Source organism: Phasianus colchicus, chromosome 1, assembly GCF_987193195.1.
Source record: "Phasianus colchicus chromosome 1, bPhaCol1.hap1.1, whole genome shotgun sequence".
NCBI lineage: Eukaryota > Metazoa > Chordata > Aves > Galliformes > Phasianidae > Phasianus > Phasianus colchicus.
The window spans coordinates 176,910,840-176,930,022 of record NC_143436.1 but is presented as its reverse complement, the minus strand read 5'-3'; the positions used below and the strand labels follow the sequence as shown (position 1 = coordinate 176,930,022).

Sequence of the window (19,183 nt, the reverse complement as noted above, 5' to 3'; positions counted from 1 at the left end):
ACTTTTCCAGTCTTTACTGTACTGCTTGTGATGGACAGACACTGTATGTCTGTGACAACCCCCTCTGTGTTTTTACTAATTGGACAAAAGGGTTGTGGTTCAAAATGGCTAATCTCTTGTCATCTGCAGGGAGTGTGAAACAATACTTCTAAGGCACGAATTATATTTATCCAGCAGATTAATATTGCTCTTAAGTAAAGTGCTGAGTGCACTGTTATAGATGATGTTAGCAGAAATGAGAAATGTTGTAGAAACCTGTTCACAGTCCCAGAACCTCAAGCATCTGTTGGGCTTTTCAGTATGCTTAAAACTGCCATAAACACTTTACCCATATGCACTACAGCCTCTAGCTGTCTTCATGTAAATTTCATGGTGCTCTTACGCATATTTATTGCAAAATGTTGCAGCAAATTAAAAACACTGAGATGACAAGATACTTTATTGGTTGTTGTGTTGTTTTTTTAAGAAACTTAAAATTGCCTTGTAAGAGTTGGAGAGATCTGAGGTTTTCTAATGAAGTAAAAATTAAGCCCTCAGTTGTATTTGTTGCCTCAGTGAGGTTATACGCAAGGACTAATAAATTTAACATGAAAGCATAGACCTACTCGATGTTTTATGTAGCTGTTCTTTCTGTGAGCTGCTATACTTGAAATTAGCAGGAAACGCTGCTCATGTTCAATAAAAGTGAAATTTCTTAGTGGATATGTCTAAAGCAAGAGCAAGCTTTGTAGAGCAAGTAGGTTGGGTTTCACTAGACTTTGTGTTGTGGTAGGCTCAGGACAGGGTGAGATCAAGCCATATTCAGAGCAGGCAAGTTGCATTGTTCATTATGTCTGTAAGGATGCTAATTTTATGAGTCAGCCAGGCTGGAAAGCAAATGGTATGAAGCGTGTACAAGAATTTACGTGGTTTGTTGTTAACGTAATGGGAGTCAAACAGAGGCAAAGAACTTTTGGGATTAAAAGGAAGTGTTACTACTAAATTGGTTGAGGTGGAAGCTGGTCTTTCTGGCCCAGCCCCTTCTCCCTGTCTCTCCAGGCTTCTTTCTGTGAGGCTGCAAGCAGCAGCCCACAGGCATAGCCTGATCAGGGGCGTGCCATGTGAGGTGTGCAGCTGGCTGGCTCAGCCCTGCTGCTAGGACTCATCTGGGGCTCAGCCTGGGCCGTGGGAGGAAGGTGCTCTCAAGTGCATGCAGCACTGCAGCCCCTGCACTGACCTGTGGCCCACAGCAGTGTTTCATCTGTTCTGCAGTTCCTCACCTCCTGTTGGTGCTGATGTTCTGGGCAGCATCCCTTCCTCTCCCCCAGCACAGGAGGGAAGCAAAATCACATCTTCCTGCACTGCAGTTTGTTTGCTATGACTGCACAAACAGACAATAATGTATCACTGCTGTGTGCTGTTGCATAAGTGTTACTCTACCAGTCGTCCCGTTGGCCATTTGCCAAAAGCCTCGTCAAGAACTACAAACACAACACAGATTTTAGAGCAAATTTCACTATTAATTTCTGTTCAAATAATCTGTATTTACATACAAATAAATCAACTGCTACATACTTGAATATAAAGCACATTAGTACCTGGTTTCCTCAACATTTTCAATGCTAGGCACTTTAAAAACACAAATCGTACCCTTCATGTGTTTTGGCTGAAACGTAGCAATCCCACACAATGTGTCTACCTGAAATATTTTGTAAACAGCAAATACTTGGTACAGCAACATCAAACCTTACCAAAGCCACTCCCCAAGTGCACGTGCACCTTCTCATTCCCAGCAGAGTGCAGCTGCAGAACTGCCTTGCTACCTGCACTGAAGAAGTGAAACCATATACCTGTTTTTTTTTCACTTCCTGGCAGTTTTCTGTGCAATAGTTAATTTCATGAACACTTAGAAAACTGCATAATGAAGAGGAAAGGAAGACAGCGTAGTCTTTGTGCTGAAACTCTTTACATCAGTGTATCCTTAATGTCTCTACAGGTACTTGTTAAGTTTTGGAGCCAGTGATTACTGTAAAAATCATCTTGCTTCTCCTACAAGTTGGCAGCAACTTGGGCACCTCAGGGGTGAAGAGTTACAGAGTTGTATTTACTGGCTAGTGTATAAACTAGCTAGGAAAAGCTAATGACCTTTAATTGCCAAATTAAGTTTTGGTTCATGAGGACAGAAGCAAAATACTCATCTATATTAGTTAGCATTTCCTCTCCTGGAGAAATGTAACTGTCTTCATAGAATCACAGAATGGCCTGAGTTGAAAAGGACCTCAATGTTCATCTAGTTTCAACCCCTTGCTATGTGCAGGGTCGCCAACCACCAGACCAGGCTGCCCAGAGCCACATCCAGCCTGGCCCTGAATGCCTCCAGGGATGGGGCATCCACAGCCTCCTTGGGCAACCTGTTCCAGAGTGTCATCACCCTCTGGGTGAAAAACTTCCTCCTAATATCTAACCTGAACCTCCCCTGTCTCAGTCTAAAACCACTCCCCCTTGTTCTATCACTATCAACCCTCAGCCATTCCCCTTCCCCTATGTATGTGCTCCCTTCGAGTACTGGAAGGTCACAATGAGGTCTCCTCAGAGCCTTTTCTTCTCCAAGCTAAATAAGCTTAGTTCCCTCAGCCTTTCCTCAGAGGAGAGGTGCTCCAGCCCTCTGATCATCTTAGTGCCCTCCTCTGGACCTGCTCCAAGAGCTCCACGTCCTTCCACATCATTTTCCCCACTGACAGGCAGTAGTGATCTTTTCTCTCAGAGTGGTGAGGCACTGGCTCAGGCTGCCCAGAGAGCTGTGGGTGCCCCATCCCTGCAGGCACCCAAGGCCAGGCTGGATGCAGTCCTGGATGGCCTGAGCTGCTGGGAGGTGTCCCTGCGCATGGCAGGGGCTGGGGCTGGGTGGGCTGTAAGCTCCATTCCAACTCAACCCATTTTTTTGTTGTGTGATTCTATGGACTGCCAGACAGTGCCAACTTCACTCTACCTTATTTGACCATTCAGTCTTCTCATTGGTCAAGATACACATCATGAAAACAACACTGCCTTTCAAACAAAAAGGATCCATGATAGCATTGCTATGACGTACTAATATTTTTTGGCAGAGTGCCACTGAGGAGCTCTGCAGAAGTATTCTTGGCAATAACAATCTGTCTCCTGATACATTTTGATTTTTCTAACTACTCCTTTTTGGGGAAGATAGTCACATACAACTTATCTCTCCTTTCAGGGATCAGGACAATTCTGGCTATAAAACTCTCTCGTAAAATAACACATGGGAGTGATCTTTCACAGGGTGTTTATTCCCACTTTTTATTATTCCCACTTCTGCTATGCTACGCATTCCAAAAGCTAATACTCTGGCTACTTTCTGCCTATAGATCTCAAGGAAAAAGCTGAAGAATCAACACAAAAACTGATTTCTAGGTTTAGAGCTCTTCATGATTTGCACAGTTGCCCAGGGCAAGTCACTTCTCCTCTCTGTTGATTTCTGTTTCTCTGAAACAGAAAGGATAACATCTATTGTAGAGGGAAGTTCCCAGCAGCATTTGTAAAGTGCTTTGAAGATTAGAAATGTTATTTAAGTGCAAATAAATTACACTGCATTCACTGTAAGATGCTTAGATGCATAGTTCAGATTTGGTCACCTCATTTCAGAATTAATAGAAAAAGTATTTGAAGTTCCACTGAATAAAAAGCTGTTACAGTCTTTCATTAGAAATATAAAGTAAGTTCAGTGCTGCCAGCTTAACTGGAAAACAAGAAAAATTCATGGGACAAAACACAGAGGTGTTTTTATGTAGTCTCTAATATATGAAAAAAAATCATAAAAGATTTATAATTTAAAAATAAATGTGCAATATGGCCTCTGCAAAATGTAGGCACGGGCCTGACTTCACACTCTACAGGCTGGAAATTTCCTAAGTGTGAAAATCCATTTTAAGAATTAAATCACAGGCAAAGTCTGCACATCATACATTCAGCTTGCACCAACATTCTCTGGTAACTGCAGAGAATTAAGTCTTACAGCAGGTGCAAGTCTTGCTTTCTGTTCAGCTGCTTTCTGAAAGAAGTACCTTTTTCTTTAGTAATTTTAGACAGTTCTGTGGGCTTCACAGTTACAACAGACCTTTTAAGATGTATGCAATGGACTGCATGCACAGCTGGCACGAGCTCCACTGGCTCCAGCAGAATTGCCAGCATCCTCTGGCTAAGGGGCTGATAAGCTTATCTCTGTCCCCAAACTTAGACTGACACAAGATGTACCGTAATCCATAGCTTATATTTTCAAATTTGAGATGGGGTAAGTGGTAAAAGACAATTAGCCTACCTTATTTTTTTTCTCCGTGCTGAAAGCAGCATTAAAATCTCCATTGCTGGCCTATCTGCGTAGTTAAGTACAGGAGATAGGTTCATTCAAGTGCTAAAAAAAGACTGGATGTAGAGTGCTATCAATTCAGTGCTTAGTGCTACAGGGCCAGTTTTAGATTTCATCTGCAACTCATGAATTATCTCTATGGTGTCAGTGTGACACAATGGCCTTTGACCCAGCACATCAGATTACAAAAGCCAAATGGTTGGTGACTCCTCTGTTCAACTATCAACGCTGTCTATGCTGGATACTTCTTCAGGTACAAGCAGAGCCAAGTCCTCCTCATTCCAGCTTGTGCACAGAAGCCAGCTGCAAGACACAGATAAGACAGATACTGTGAGCTGAGTAAAGCGTGATGATTCAGCAGTACAAACAAACCTGATAGTTCTGTTACAGCCATTTCCCTCAGCACAAAGCCCTGGACATATCTTAATAAACAAAACCAATGATAGTATTTGTCCCTTATTAGACAAGTTAGGCAATATCATTTCTGCTGTGTGTGAAAAATACTAACTTAGCAGGCAGCCTGATGACAGACTGGAATTACTAACATTTCATCTCTCAAACAGTAACGCTGTGTGACAATCTTTAGAGAGCTTTAGAGAGCGGTCATTCAAAGGATGGGACATCTGAGAAACTAATGATGGAAGAAAAACAGCTTTCCAAAATTTATTATGATGATTGAGAATGGTTTTGATTGCAGGATGGAGTGATTTTGTAATTAATATTTGTTAGCTTTTGCTCACGAGAGAATGTTTTAACAGAAACTTTCTCTACCTTGCAGCACTGAACCAAATTAAAACTAAAACTCTACAGCCTAGGCTCCCTGCCTTCTGTCTTGTCCCCCACTGGAAAATTGTTATCACTGCTATATTCCCCAGTCTCAGCTCTGCCGTACTCCAAGCAGTTCCCTGCTGACAAGCCTCAGAGTACCTGCCATAGGTTTGCTATATATAACTAGCTCCTAAATTGGATGAAAAACGAAGAAAGGGCTACACACAAAATACATCCCATGAGTTGCAAAACACTGGAGTTTGAGAATGCATAAAACCACCCACTTCAATTCATATCAAAACAGAAACCACCAGTAAAAGCACTCAGAAGCACCTTCCTGATATGTACTTACCACAGTACACCCAGTGGAATTAGACACAGGCTGGCTGACAAGAGGAAGCTAAAGCCTGAAAACCATGCAACTGTAGCTGCATAGATAACATTAAAGACTGAAAGTGAAATAGTGCCAGTCAAAATTTCTAAACAGGCAATACAAGCAAACACAGCACCTGCAAAATAACAAATTGGATTGGATTACAAACAAAATAAAACCAAAATGCTTTCAAAGTTTTTAAACTTGTTTCGAAAGATCTATCTGCAATATTTCAGCAAGTGTGCAAGTAACAAGCTCCTGAGTATCATATATCTTTGTTATGGAAGTGTCTTCCATGGGGATTCCTACAGAAGACTTTTTAAATGAAATTTTTCTGTTGTTGTTAGTGGAAACTACTTCTCTTTGCTATTATCCTGTCACCATATCTACTTTATTGGATCTATTTGTTACATGAAATTCAAGCTGTTCATACTCACTAACCACATTCTGCACAGCTTCATCCTTTAATCCTTTACCCTTTTCAATTCTCCCCTCTATTCTGTCTCCCCTTTCTTGTTTCCTCCTTGTCTGGTCTCCATTCTTACATGTGGAAAAGGCTCTTTGCAACAAAGAGCAACAAGGACTGCTGACTCAGTCCATAACCATACCCTTCTCATTTTTTAAATGAAAGAAACAATCTTTCACTGGCTCTGCACTACACACTGGGGTGTCAGCCTATCCTATCTGCATATTTTTGGACACATTTCCCCAAGCTGTGTTCATATTCATCAGACTGTAAACAAAATAACACTAGGCAAGCAGAAAAGGATGGCAAGAAGCAACCTGATTCCTGCATCAAACTACTCAAGTATCCAAAGCCACAAAAAACGCCAAGAAACAACAAAAACAGAAGCATTTCTTAGCATAGAACAGTACAAAGAGATCTTTGTTTCAGTGTCTAAAGATGTGTACTTTTTAAAATTAATACCAACTCACAAGAATTCTTCTAGACAATATGTGCTCCTCAAAATCTGGCTGCAGCAAAATATGAGACACATTTTGAGGCCTCACATGTTTGTGTGTGTGTGTATATGTGTGTTTTAAAGAAAGCACTTCTAGAAGTAATACGTTGCAGCCCTTGAGACACCTTTAAGTGGTCATGGGCATTTGTGAAGCTGGTACATTGCTCGGCATCCAAGCCTTTGTTTTCAAGTGTACTGAAGGCTGACCACTTAATGCTTATCTTTCTAAGTTACAAAGTGTGACACTGATGAAACAAGCGTTTATTTTCTCCATCAAAATCTTGTGAGTGTAGAAGCTGTTCTACACATTACGTTTACAAAAGGAACTGTAATATTGCATCTGCATCCCAGGGCTGGCTGATGTGGTTGCCAAGCTGCTCTCCATGTGTTTGAAGTCATGACTGACAGATGAAGACCCTGGTGACTGGAAAGAGAGAAACATCACTCCCATTTTCAAGAAAGGGAGAAAGGAAGATCTGTGGAACAACAGGCCAGTGAGCCTCAGCTCTGTGCCTGGGAACATGACAGAGCAGATCCTCCTGGAAGAGATATTAAGGCACATGAGGGACAAGAGGGTAATTGGAGACAACCAGCATGGCTTCACCAAGGGAAAGGCATGTCTGATCAAACTGGTGGCCTTCTGTTTTGAAGTGGTGGACAAAGGGAAGGCAACTGATGTCATCTACCTGGACTTGTGCAAGAACTTTGACATGGTCCCCCCCCACACCCTTACATCTAAATTGGAGAGATATGGGTACAAAGGGTGGACTATTTGGTGGATAAGGAATCAGTTGGAAGGTCACAACCTGAGGGTTGTGGTCAGTGGTTCTATGTTCAGGTGGAGGCCAGTGATGAGCAGTGTCCCCCAGGGGCCCATCTTGGAACCAGTACTCTTTAACATCAATGACAGATGATGGCATTGAGTACATCATCAGCAACTTTGCTGATGACACCAAGCTGAGCAGTGTAGTTGATATAGGAAGAGGAAGGGATGCTATCCAGAAAGACCTTGATAAACTTGAAAGGTGGGACCGTGTAAACCTAATGAGGTTTAACAAAGCCACATGCAAGGTGTTGCACTCAGTAATCTCAGGTAAGTATACAGACTAAGAGAAGAAATCCTTGAAAGCAGTCCTGCTGAGAAGGACTCAGGGGTCCTGATAGATGAAAAACATGAGCCAGCAGTGTGTGCTTGCAGCCCAGAAGGTCAATAGTATCGTGGCTGCATCAACAGAGGGGTGGCCAGCAGGGAATAAGAGGTGACTGTCCCCTTCTATTCTGACCTCATGAGGCTCCATCTCTAGTAATGTGTCCAGGTCCAGGACCTTCAACTCAGGAAGGATGAGGAGCGTTTGGAAAGAGTCCAAAGGAGGACCATGAGGATGATCAGAGGGATGGAAAGCCTCTCCTATGAAGACAGGATGAGAAGCTGGGCTTGTTCAGTCTGAAGAAGAGAAAGCTCTGGGAAGATCTCATTATGGTCTTCCAAGACTTAAAGGCACAGAAAGACCACAAACAGGAGATAAATCAATTTTTTGCACAGGTAGATAGTGATAGGACAAGGAGGAATGGTTTTAAGTTAAAGGAGGGGAGATTTACATTAGATACTAGGAGGAACTTTTCCACAGATAGGGTGGTGAGATGCTGGAACAGGTTGCCCAGAGATGCTGCAGATGTCCCATCCCTGGAGGTCTAAGGGAGGGCCTGGGCAACCTGATCTAGAGCTTGACCTAGCAGCTGGCAACCCTGCCTGCAGCAGGGGGGTTGGAATTTGATGATCCTTGAGTTTCCTTCCAATCCAAGCCATTCTATGATTCTGTGATCTGTATAAGTATTGAACATTCTTCTGCTTCATATTCTCCATAATCTTTCTTTTTAGAGCAATAACTTCTTTCAAAGTTGAATCTTGCAGTAGAATCATAGAATCACCAAGACTGGAAAATACCTCTAAGATCATCCAGCAAGCAGTCTGAAAATACCAATATATATCTGTTTGTTTAAAGGTGACCTTGGTGTATCTCTCTTCTGAAATACAACATCATAGCATTTTTGAAAAACAAATTCCACTCACCCTGCTCACTGGGGAGAACCACTTTTGACAGCATGGATCGGAGAACAGGAATAGGCATAATGCAGAATAAAGATGGCACTCTTACTGTAAAGCAATGAATGAGACATCAATGTAATAGAAGTCCCAGATTTTACAGATACGTTGCAAATGAACTAGACATGTATTTCTGAGTGCTCAGTTTCTAAATAGTAAAAGGCAATCAATCAATCAGTCAAACCAGGTGTACATTGAAACATAAGTATCCAAGCAGAGAGGAATCTCTAAATCCACTACATCTGTATAGCACCTAAAAGCAAATCATAAGCCAACATAAGCCAAATAATTTCATTCACTCTCCATACTATTTGTCTTTTAATTAAACCCTAAATCAGTATGACTGAACCTTGTATATTTTACCTCTTCGGTGTGGCGCATCCAATATCCACCACCACCACCAATCACTATAAATAACACCTAAGAATGTTCTTTTATATTGTTGAGAATTGACTTTGAACTCACCTAAAAACATGAGCAGGGTTGTTTTGGCAAAGGCAGCCATGACAATTCCTCCAATGTAAGAAAATATCCCAATAAATACAATGTAAATGTCTTTGAGACATTTAGAAAACAAGTAAACTCCCAAAAAACTGGTCAGAGAGACAGAAGTGAATGCAGCTGCTCCATATCCAATGTACACTTCAGTCCAGCACAGTGGCTCGTCCAGTTCATACAGTGTAAAAAGGGAACTCCCCCCAAACATAGTAAATAAATAAGTCATAAATATAAAAAGTAACACAATGATTAAAATTCTCTTTTTAGAAGGGGCAGTTTTAAAAAGCATGTACACTCCAGAAATTGTTTCTTTTAGATATTCTTTATAAGATAATGGTGCCTGTTGCTGGAATTCAGATATGTGCACTGTGTCTTCCAGAAAAAAAGTAATATAGATAATGTTAACAACATGAAGTAGAGATGCTGTCACAAATGTCCATGTAAAGCCCATTTCTCTTAAAAAGTACCCAGAAGACAGTCCTGCCAATCCAGATACAACTCCATAAATTAAATCAACCACAGCTATTCGTGTTGTTTTCTGTTTCTCATCATGACACTGATCTGCTATATAAGCAAAGCCTCCTCCAAGGAAAGTTGCCATACTCCCAAACAGTCCTGAAATAAATGTAACCAAAAACAGGACAGAGATTGGCAAGGAGAAGTATGATATTATAGTGAGGAAAATATCTGCAATCAAAGCTCCAGTTGATGGTAAAACCAAAGACTTTTTTCGTCCCTGGTGATCCCCATTAGCTACAATGATAAAAGCAACTATCAGGCTGGGAACTGCCCCTGTTAAGTCCAGCTGCATGTTAAAAAAAGAAGTCTTTTCTTGAACTCCCTGCAAAGAGAAAATCAGAAATAATGGTAAACATCATAATATATTGTAAAAAAAAAAAAAAATATATATATATATATATATGTATTTATATGATATATAATAATGCACTTTATATACTTATGCCATAATAAGCATGCAGCATAACATTTAGCATAAAACAGTATTATTATATATATTATATATATATATTATAATATATTATTGCAAAATATACAATATCATCTTCCAAGATTATATGATCTCATCTAATACTGTATTATGCTGTAATCAAATACAGTACAGTATTATATATCATAATATATACATTATACCAGACAATAATACAAAGGAATTGCATTTTCAAAGACACGCTTTTGTAGTTCTGTTTCCAGTATCTCTCAAACATCCCTTGTTGCATTAGACCCCAGAACCAGAACTTATTTCTTAAGATATGCTCTCACAAGTACTCTTGACAGAGCAGTTTCAATGAAGACAAAGCAACAATTCTTTGCTACGTTCATTTACAAGAGCTGGTGTTTGTACTGTAGGCACCTCCTTCAATACAGGGCTGCCAAAGGATACTGGGCCCATTTTAATCCTTCAGAAATCATTAGTAGAACAATCTTTGATTGAGAAGCACAGCCCAAGCTCTCTACTCACAGGAGATCTTTTTTTCCTCCCTAAATAATCCCGGTGGGAGGGTCACAAAGAAGCAATTCACTGACCAGCACATTCTGCAAGTGAATAGAGCAGCGTTGGCTGCTGACATCCCAGTGTGCAGTGTTATGAATAGTAACAGCACACAAATGTGAAATGGTATTAAAAATTATATTGACCCATGTGTATAGAATGTGAACTAACTCCTTACTGGCAAGCTCTGGGTTCAGAAACTGTCCAAATCAGTGATATCTCTGCTGGTAAGCCACAGCAGGTTTCTCATAAGGAACAGTAGCTAATACTGTAAACAGCCATTATGGGAAAAAATGTCTTGGTTCTTTTGAAAAGAAGTTTAAAAATCAAATACAGTTTATAGTTAATAGAATATTAATGGTTGTAAAGAAGCCCTTTCAAAGGGAACAACCTGTCCAGATAAAAGAGCAGCAGCAGAGCAGGTGGTAGCTGCATTCACACAAACCCTTCCTACAGGATCATCTCACAAAATAGACTTTCAGACATAGAGCATAACTCTGAAGTCAGATCCCTGAGGCATCACACAGAGCTGGGCAGCAGCCCTGTCTATGGGCATGGCAGCACAGCAGGAAGCCAGGCAACCTGGAGCATAAAGCTGTAGGAAAGGATTTAATGTGAGAGGAGAATGGCAGCAGGACTGGCAAGGGATGGGAAATTATTTGCTCTGGAAAGACAGTGCCAATGGGAAAGGAAGCAACTCAGCCCGCAGACAAACAGGCACAGCAAACAAAGCACAGCAAACAAAGCTCAGCAAACAAAGCTCAGGCAACTCCCAGGCAGTGAGTGGCTGCATTTGTAAAGCCTGAAAACACCTTTCTGCAACAGGCTGTGCTATTTGTGTCATTTATAACGCCTGCTGCAGGCATTGCTTCTTTACAAGTGTCGGGTTCTAAGTCAACGACAGAAAAGTACATAGGTAGTACACTGGAAATCAAACTAAATATTACTATGTATGTATGTTCTCTGTCTGCATTAAACATGCAATCCAGATGTTACTGCTGAAATACACAGATGTATGAACTTGGAAGAAACCAGCAAAGGTTTGGGTCTCATCATTTTGGAAGCAGGTGTACAACACAAGGAATGTGGCTATATATTCAGATTCCCTTCCAGTACCTAAAGGGAGCCTATAAACAGGAGGGGAGTCAACTCTTTGAAAGGGTAGATAACAGCAGGACAAGAGGAAACAGTTTTAAGTTGAAGGAGAGAAGATGTAGGTTGGATGTCGGGGGGAAATTCTTTCCTACGAGAGTGGTGAGGTGCTGCAACAGGCTGCCCAGAGAGGCTGTGGATGCCCCGTCCCTGGAGGTGTTCAAGGCCAGGTTGGATGGGCCCTGGGCAGCCTGGTCTAGCATTAAATGGGGAGGTTTGTGGCCTTGCATGTGGTGAGAGGGCTAGAGATTCATGATCCTTGAGGTCCCTTCCAACCCTGGCCATTCTGTGATTCTATGATATGATTCTATGACACCCCTATGACTGCAACCCTGCTGCCACAAATGACCTGCTGCCTGCTGACCAGACTACTAGAGAAGTACAGAAAAACTCAATTTAGAGTGAAAGCTCCCCTTTTTGTTGTCATAAACTCATCAGAAATGGATACAGAAAACAACTGGTCAAACCCTCAGCTGCTTTATAATCACGTAGCTACAAAGATGAGTAGAACTACACATGGTAGAAAACACTGGTCTAGCTTTCTAATCTGTGAATTTGCTCTACTCTGAGCTCAAAAACACAGATTACAAAAGAAATTAAAAGAATGACAGTGAAGAAATGATTCACATGCATATGGATCAAATTAAGAGGGAAGTCTTTTGCCTGAGGCTACAATGTAGAGCATATGACAAACAGGCTCACAAAACTACAAATATTACTGAGTGACAAAGGAAAATGCATATGCCCTGAACGATAAACAACGTTTAATTAATAACATAGCTCTTCCTGAGCTACAGAAAGGATTATTCAAGCTAGGGATCAGAATGCTCCAGCATGTATTTGAGTTACTTTGAAATTCATTTTAATTTATCGCAAAATTGCTATAATAAATGCAAATCCAAAGAAATAATTAATCCACATGCTGCCAAGACTATCCATTTTGAATGACAGTCTATTTTTTTTTTTTTTTGTAGACCTCAAGTGATTTTGTCTTCAGTTTCTTTCTACATTTCAATTTGAAATAAATGAGATCAGTAAAAAGCTTCTCCATCCCCAGAACGGAAGGACTTACATTAAATCAACCTATAAAAGAGGTTTTCCTCTAAAAGTTGACACCAAACACCCCTGACAGTAAAATTTACTGTACCTATGTAAATAACTCAGAGTGACCTTGGAAAATTCCAAACACCTATCATCAGCAAAGGGCCTGGGACTGTGTTACTGGATCTGCTCTTTTCACAATACACGGGGTTACAGCTCAGCACAGACACCAATGAAATTAAGAGGTGATTTTGAGTTCTACATCCATATACGATAGGAATGAGCACGGTACAAAAATACAGGCTGGACAGATAGACAACAGCATGACTGTTCAATAATTCATGGCCTGTGGGCTACCACCAAAACAGAGGGAATGGAACTTTGTCAAGAAAGGGAAACAAATTCTATTGGCCGTGACTCAGATAACATCTTGAAGACTCCTACTCTCAAATATCAAAACTTTTGTATATAGGAAACACAGTTGGCTTCCTTTACGCCAAAAATCCTGTAGCTTGCAAATCCACTGTCACCTCAATCAATGCTGCTGTGTAAATTTCAGCACTCTGCTCCAGCGTTTTGCCAAAAGATACATCAGGTGTTAAATCTTGGAGCGTATGTGGTCACAAGTGGAAGATTAAGTTGTATTTGGGGGGTTTCTAGCAAATGTAAAGTACAGAAATGTTTGTGAAATGTAGGTTTTCTGATGGATTCTGTGACTGGAACTGCCAAGAACCATATTTAATTTTAATAGTTGTCTTTTCCATTGACATATGACAGTGCACGACAAAATGCCCACAGTTACAAATGAAGAGCTAATGATAAAGAAAAAAACAAGGCTTTGGGGGAGGAACACACAAACATATTTGTAACAATAATTGCTTATTATCTCCAGATCAGTTCCAATGGATGGCAGATATTACCTTCCTTGGCTGTCTGGGCAGCCCAGAATGCATTCTGGACTAGAATTCTATTTACCTCTTAATCTTCAAATTCTTCCTTCTCCTGCCCTATGAGGAAGAACCTACTTCACGCTAAAAATTCTTATTTTCAACAGAAGTACAAACCATTAAAGATTTTATTTTATACATGACAAATGAGGTTGATATGCTCCAGTATTCAGTCCTTCACATAAGCAGCTTGTCACAGATTCCAATCTTGGATGTGACCAAAATCTTCAAGTGCCACCTGTTTTACAGCAGCATCAAGTTGGCTTCCATTAACTTCATTTTCTCTGTAACTTAACTGCATTTTCTGCATAATTTACAGTCCAGGCATCTACTTTTCTCATTTTACCATGCAGAGTCAGGTTCCACTTAACCTAATCCAAGCTTCAGTTGCTGTTATCAAGGATGATTTTGCTGAACCTCTTCTGTAAATATATTCTTACTGCCATCCCCATGTTAGATACTGCAGTCACGTGACTACAGAGTATGTTAGAGGAATTCACTGCTTCAGAAAAACAGTTACAAACTAAATCAAAATTAAAAAAAAAGATGAGTCTTCTGTTGAACCAGCACTCTGATCTAATCCAAACTGTAACCTCTAACTGTAATAACTGCTGGATACAACACACTGGGGAAACAGTGGGAAGAGAGTGGAAAGAGACAGGAGGGAGGTGGTGGAGTCACAGCCCATGGAGCTGCTCAAGAAAAGAGTAGACCTGCCACTTAGGGACATGGTCAGTGGGCATGGTGGTGATGGGTTAATGGTTGGGCTAGATGATCTTAGTGGCCTTTTTCAACTTAATGACTCCATGATCTCTGAAAGCAAAAATGGAGCATGATCAACTCTTCTGCTGAAACCCCACATCAGTTCTGCTTATGTGTAGCATTAAAACTGCTCTGAAATACCACTGCAGAGGTTTAAATCAGCACCTAGCTACCCAGCATAACATGAAAAAGTGTAACAAATGGTACTGGCCATGGGATCATCACACCATCTTTGTAATTCAACAAGGCAGATGAGCACTGTTCTGTGAATGGTAAATCTGATGTTTTATATACATGGGGCAGTTGTCAAAGTGTATATACAAAGAACACTCCAAGTCATAGACACCACCAATAGTGCATAAACACATGGAAGGAGAGCCTGCAGCTGCACTCTTTGTTATGGGAGGCCAATGTCAACTTGGGCCCAATCCAAGATGATTTTCAACCAGTAAAAGACGATTAAAAGATAAGAGGATGAATTTATCTCAGCGTCTTCCTGGAGAAAATTCATAGAAGCATAGAACTGTTTGAGTTGGAAGGGACCCCTAAAGGCCATCTAATCCAATTCTCTGCAATGAACAGGGCCATCAAGAGCTAGATCAGGTGCTCACAGCCCCATCTTTGACCCTAAACGTCTGCAGGGATGGACTCCACGCACCAGAACTCTGGGCAACCTGTGCCAGTGCCTCACCACCCTTATTATAAAACCTTCTTCCTGACACACCTTCTATCCCCACAGACTTCTGTTCTCTGGAATGAGCAGCTCTGGCCTCTTTCAGCCTTTCATTGTCCTGAAAGCATGACAACTATGTGCAGTGCAACACCAGAGCAAGTGGGCAGCAAAGTGACAGCGGTTTAGGAAACTATTGCTTTTTCTACCTATAAAAGGTTAAATAAGGTAATAAAGAGGAGCTACGTTGCTCAGTACCTACAGGCTGAAGGTTTTACTGCCTATATTTCCAGTTGCCTTTTTTCCTTGCTCTTACCTTCTGCATGACATAAGTCGGGCTGCTCTTGTTTCGCTCACAGTGACTGCTGTTGTCGCTGCTGATGGCGGTGGAGTTGTACTCCTCTTCCCACAGCTTTCGGTAAATGAACTGCTGCACCACCGGGCTCGTCAGGGAAGTTGCGAATACGTAGACGAAAATGACCGGCTCCACGAGCAAAACCTTCCTCATTTCTGGATCCCGCCTTTAACTCGCTTCAGCACAGAAAAATAAAACGTCACAACGATCGCTCGGACGAAAGGAAGCCACCATCCAACCCGCAGGAGGAAGGACTGCGGCACCCGACCCCCCGCCCGCCCCAGCGCCGCCTCGTCCCTATCCCCGCCGGCCGCCCCTGCCCTCGGTCCGCAGCTCCCCGCCCCGTCCCCCCGGAGGTCACGCCGCGCCGTGTTTATGTCCGCACTGCGCGACACCGAGCGGCGGGCGGCGAGGGCGGCTCTCCCCGCGGCGCGGTCCCGCCCCTCGGCCGGGAGGAAGGAGGCGGGCGGCGCGGCGCGGCGCGGAGCGGCCGTGCTCGGCCCGGTGTTTGGTGCAGCTCTGCGCCCTGTTCCTCTTTGCGCCTTCCCATCTCTATCTGATTAAGGGCCGGAGAGATTCTGTGACGGCTTTTCACGCCCTTGGCAGGGTTTTGTTGCCGGCAGTTTGTCTCGTTTTCGCAGAATCCAGCGTGGTTGCTGCCAAGGGAAGGTGGGGCGGACTTTGTCTTCTGGCAGCGCTGCCCCGGCCCGTGCTTTGGCACCGCGCAAGAGGTGACGGTGGTGCAGATCTGCCGTTGTGCTGCTCAGCTGGGGCTGTACCCAGCCTGGTGAAGGACAGCACAGACTCCAGCTGCAGTGCTGCGCCCAGGCCTGGCAGTCGGGCACAAGAAGGGTACAGAGCTGCTGGAGCGGGTCCAGGGGGGCCAGGAGGGTGATCAGAGAGCTGGGGCACCTCTCCTGTGAAGACAGGCTCAAGGAGTGGGGCTGTTCAGCTTGGAGGATGGAAGGCTGTGGGGGGACCTCACTGCGGCCTTCCAGGACTTCAAGGGAGCTTATAAACAGGAGGGAGACTGACTTTTTACAGGGTCTGATAAGACAAGGGGAAATTGCTTTAAACTAAAAGACTGGAGATTTAGGTTGGATGTCAGGACAAAGTTATTCACTCAGATGGCGGTGAGGCCCTGGCACAGCTACCTGGAGAGCTGTGGGTGCCCCATCCCTGCAGGTGCTCAAGGCCAGGCTGGATGGGGCCCTGAGCTGCCTGAGCTGCTGGGAGGCATCGCTGTCCTCAGCAGGTGTTGGGGCTGGGTGGGCTGTAGGCTCCCTTCCAACACAAGTCATTTTGTGATCCCGTGATCCTAGGATTCTATGATGCTACATGCACAAAGGATGGAGCATGCCTTTGCATCAGAGCCATCACACTTCAGGGTGTGTTTCTTGTACAACCAACACATACACAGCAGAAGCCTCATCCCTGATAGCAGCTGCTTGCTGCAGTGCAGACACTACTTTCCCTTGCATTGGGGTGGGATGCTCTGGGACCGGCAGAGCAATACCCCTGCTCTCCTCGTACTCCTCCCTGTGCTGTGATCTTAAGACACAAAGAGATGATTTTAACTGTCACACAGGTGTGGTACAACAAGGACAGGAGACACAGTCAGAGAACAGAAGACAAAGGACCTCCTTTCAATCTTCGTACTTCTCATCAATCGCAGATTTTGCAGAAAACCTTATTATCTAAAAATAAAAAAGACTAAACTAATAATAATAACAGATTAAAGGTTCCCAAATGTAGTTATTCTCTTAAAGCAGGAAGCACTGTACTTCAATAACTTCACGAATTTTCAGTTCCTTCATAGGCTTGTTTAGCACCAGCAATGTGTGTCATATGATCTCAAAGGCTGAATGTGTTTCAGTACCGTGTGACACACATCAGTCAACCCCAAATTTGGGAGCCCCTGTGGCCTGTCACCCCTCAGTACAGGATCAACACAAAGGTTCAGTGGCAATGGTGAGCGTGTTTGGTGTGGCATATAGGCTTGCTGACAGACAGTAACACACAGTTCTGACCTGAGCTCAGCTCTACAGATTGTTGTCCTTCTCTCTCCATCCAGGTCCACAGTCCAGTTCATCCTGTAGCAGTATTTTGTCACAGGATAAACCAAAAGTGATCGCGTGGGCTGCAGGGTGAGCAGGGCAGTTCAGGTCACCTGGCCAGCTGGTAACATTGCTTTGGATGGGGTGAAGGAGGGATTTTAAGCCCATGGGAGCTTTCTGTTGTTCCACAGAAGGGGCTCAGAGCCCCGTCAGGTTTCTTGCTAGGTCCAGTTTGTCATTCACAGGCATGCATGGTGCAAGTATAACTCATTTTAGTGAGCAGTCTCTTTGGGATAGTCTTCCCAGTGCCAAAGAGGAGAGCCTCTCCCCAGTCACCAGGGGTCTTGGAGGACTGAAGAAGTGTGTGTACTCACTGGGGAGATCAAGTCTCCTAGGAGCACTTGCTAAGTTTTCTGTCAGACAATCTTAAAAACCAAACTATACCAGTGTTTGAGGGTGATATGTCACTTGGGTGTCATGGCATGGAAAACATTGCTATGAGGTTTTGAACCATTCTCATTTCAGGCAGAAATATGTGAGAGAGGTGCTTAATGAAGTTCAAAGTTTAGAACATTAGGAGCTGTTTCAGTGATCAGCACTGGTCAAAGGGCAAAAACAATCGGAGACAAAAGTTGTTACTGAAAGCCATCTGCACTTCAGGGAATTGTGCTTGGCTTCTGTGGCAGGATCCTGGCATTTGCTGGGGTGACACAGAATCACAGAATCACAGAATGGCCAGGGTTGGAAGGGACCTCAAGGATCATGAAACTCCAACCCCCCTGCCACATGCAGGGCCACCAGCCTCCTCATTTAATGCTAGACCAGGTCACCCAGGGCCCCATCCAATCTGGCCTTGAACACCTCCAGGGACATTCCCAGATAATTTTGTTTCTGGAAAAAGAGGCATTTTTAATATTATATGTGTATTTCTCAAAATCAGTAATACAATAAATGTATTTTTTATGAAGTTCTTACAATGATAATTAATCTGGAAACATTTGATGGATTTGGATTAACTCATTTGTTGAACTTTTTTTTTTGGCTGAAAAAAATTATTAGTGATTTAATAAATTGTACTGCCATTTAAAATGTGATTTTAATTGCCTTCTAAGAAGTTCAGTACTTCTTTAAATTAAGGTGGCTTTAATTTTCCACATCAACTACTTACAGAGACTGGAGAACCTCTATACATCATTTGCAGACTGCAGAATGACATTAAAGAGTACTGTCTAATACTCAGCTCATGTTTTCAAGGCTATCTTGAGCATACATGAAGAAAAAAGAGAAAAGAAAGAAAAAAAAAAGCACATTCTCTGCACAGTTCTATACAAAACTCAGCTCTGCAGATGCCTTGAATAACTTGCATCATGGCCAGCATGAGTGGAGATCTGTGGTGGAAGTTCTCCAAATAGTACCACTATGGAAAAGAAGAAGGGAATGAGCTTTGTGATTCTGCAGAGAAGTGTCTGGTTTTAGATACAACTGTTCTTTTTGTTTTCATTATAACACAGTTGACTGATGGAGCTTGAATGCAAGCCCTGACAACAGAGAGTTGTAATGGAAATTTAAATATCAGGCTGAAAGAAAACATGATAAGGAAAATTTGTGCAAAACACACATCTGA

General features: G+C 42.6%; 1 protein-coding gene across 3 annotated transcripts; it reads right to left on the bottom strand.

Annotated features, from left to right (window-relative positions):
- Positions 1-280: 280 nt before the first annotated feature.
- Positions 281-16,312, bottom strand: SLC46A3 (solute carrier family 46 member 3). Of its 3 annotated transcripts, none has more exons than XR_016463184.1 (6): positions 15,464-16,311; positions 9,033-9,906; positions 8,535-8,618; positions 5,481-5,637; positions 4,313-4,663; positions 281-1,360 (listed from the first exon to the last, which is right to left on the bottom strand). XR_016463184.1 is itself a non-coding variant. In XM_090133631.1 (6 exons), the coding sequence occupies exons 2-6, from the start codon at positions 15,653-15,655 to the stop codon at positions 4,576-4,578; spliced, it is 1,395 nt and encodes a 464-aa protein (XP_089989757.1). In that variant the 5' UTR covers positions 15,656-15,678; positions 15,823-16,312; the 3' UTR covers positions 1,475-4,575. The 3 variants fall into 3 exon arrangements, 1 of the variants encoding a protein (XP_089989757.1); XR_004170112.2 differs by lacking the exon at positions 281-1,360 and adding an exon at positions 1,475-3,480; XM_090133631.1 differs by lacking the exon at positions 281-1,360 and having other exon boundaries at positions 1,475-4,663; positions 15,464-15,678; positions 15,823-16,312.
- Positions 16,313-19,183: the final 2,871 nt, after the last annotated feature.

What these genes read in the sequence shown, in the direction of transcription:
- SLC46A3 (XM_090133631.1), bottom strand. Translation starts at nt 15,655, where the DNA reads ATGAGGAAGGTTTTGCTCGTGGAGCCGGTCATTTTCGTCTACGTATTC. An exon ending in GGTTCTCCCCAGTGAGCAGG is followed by an intron (nt 5,638 to 8,534) that starts GTGAGTGGAATT and finishes GTTATTTTGCAG; the next exon opens with GTGCTGTGTTTGCTTGTATT. An exon ending in ATTCCACTGGGTGTACTGTG is followed by an intron (nt 4,664 to 5,480) that starts GTAAGTACATAT and finishes TGTGTCTTGCAG; the next exon opens with CTGGCTTCTGTGCACAAGCT.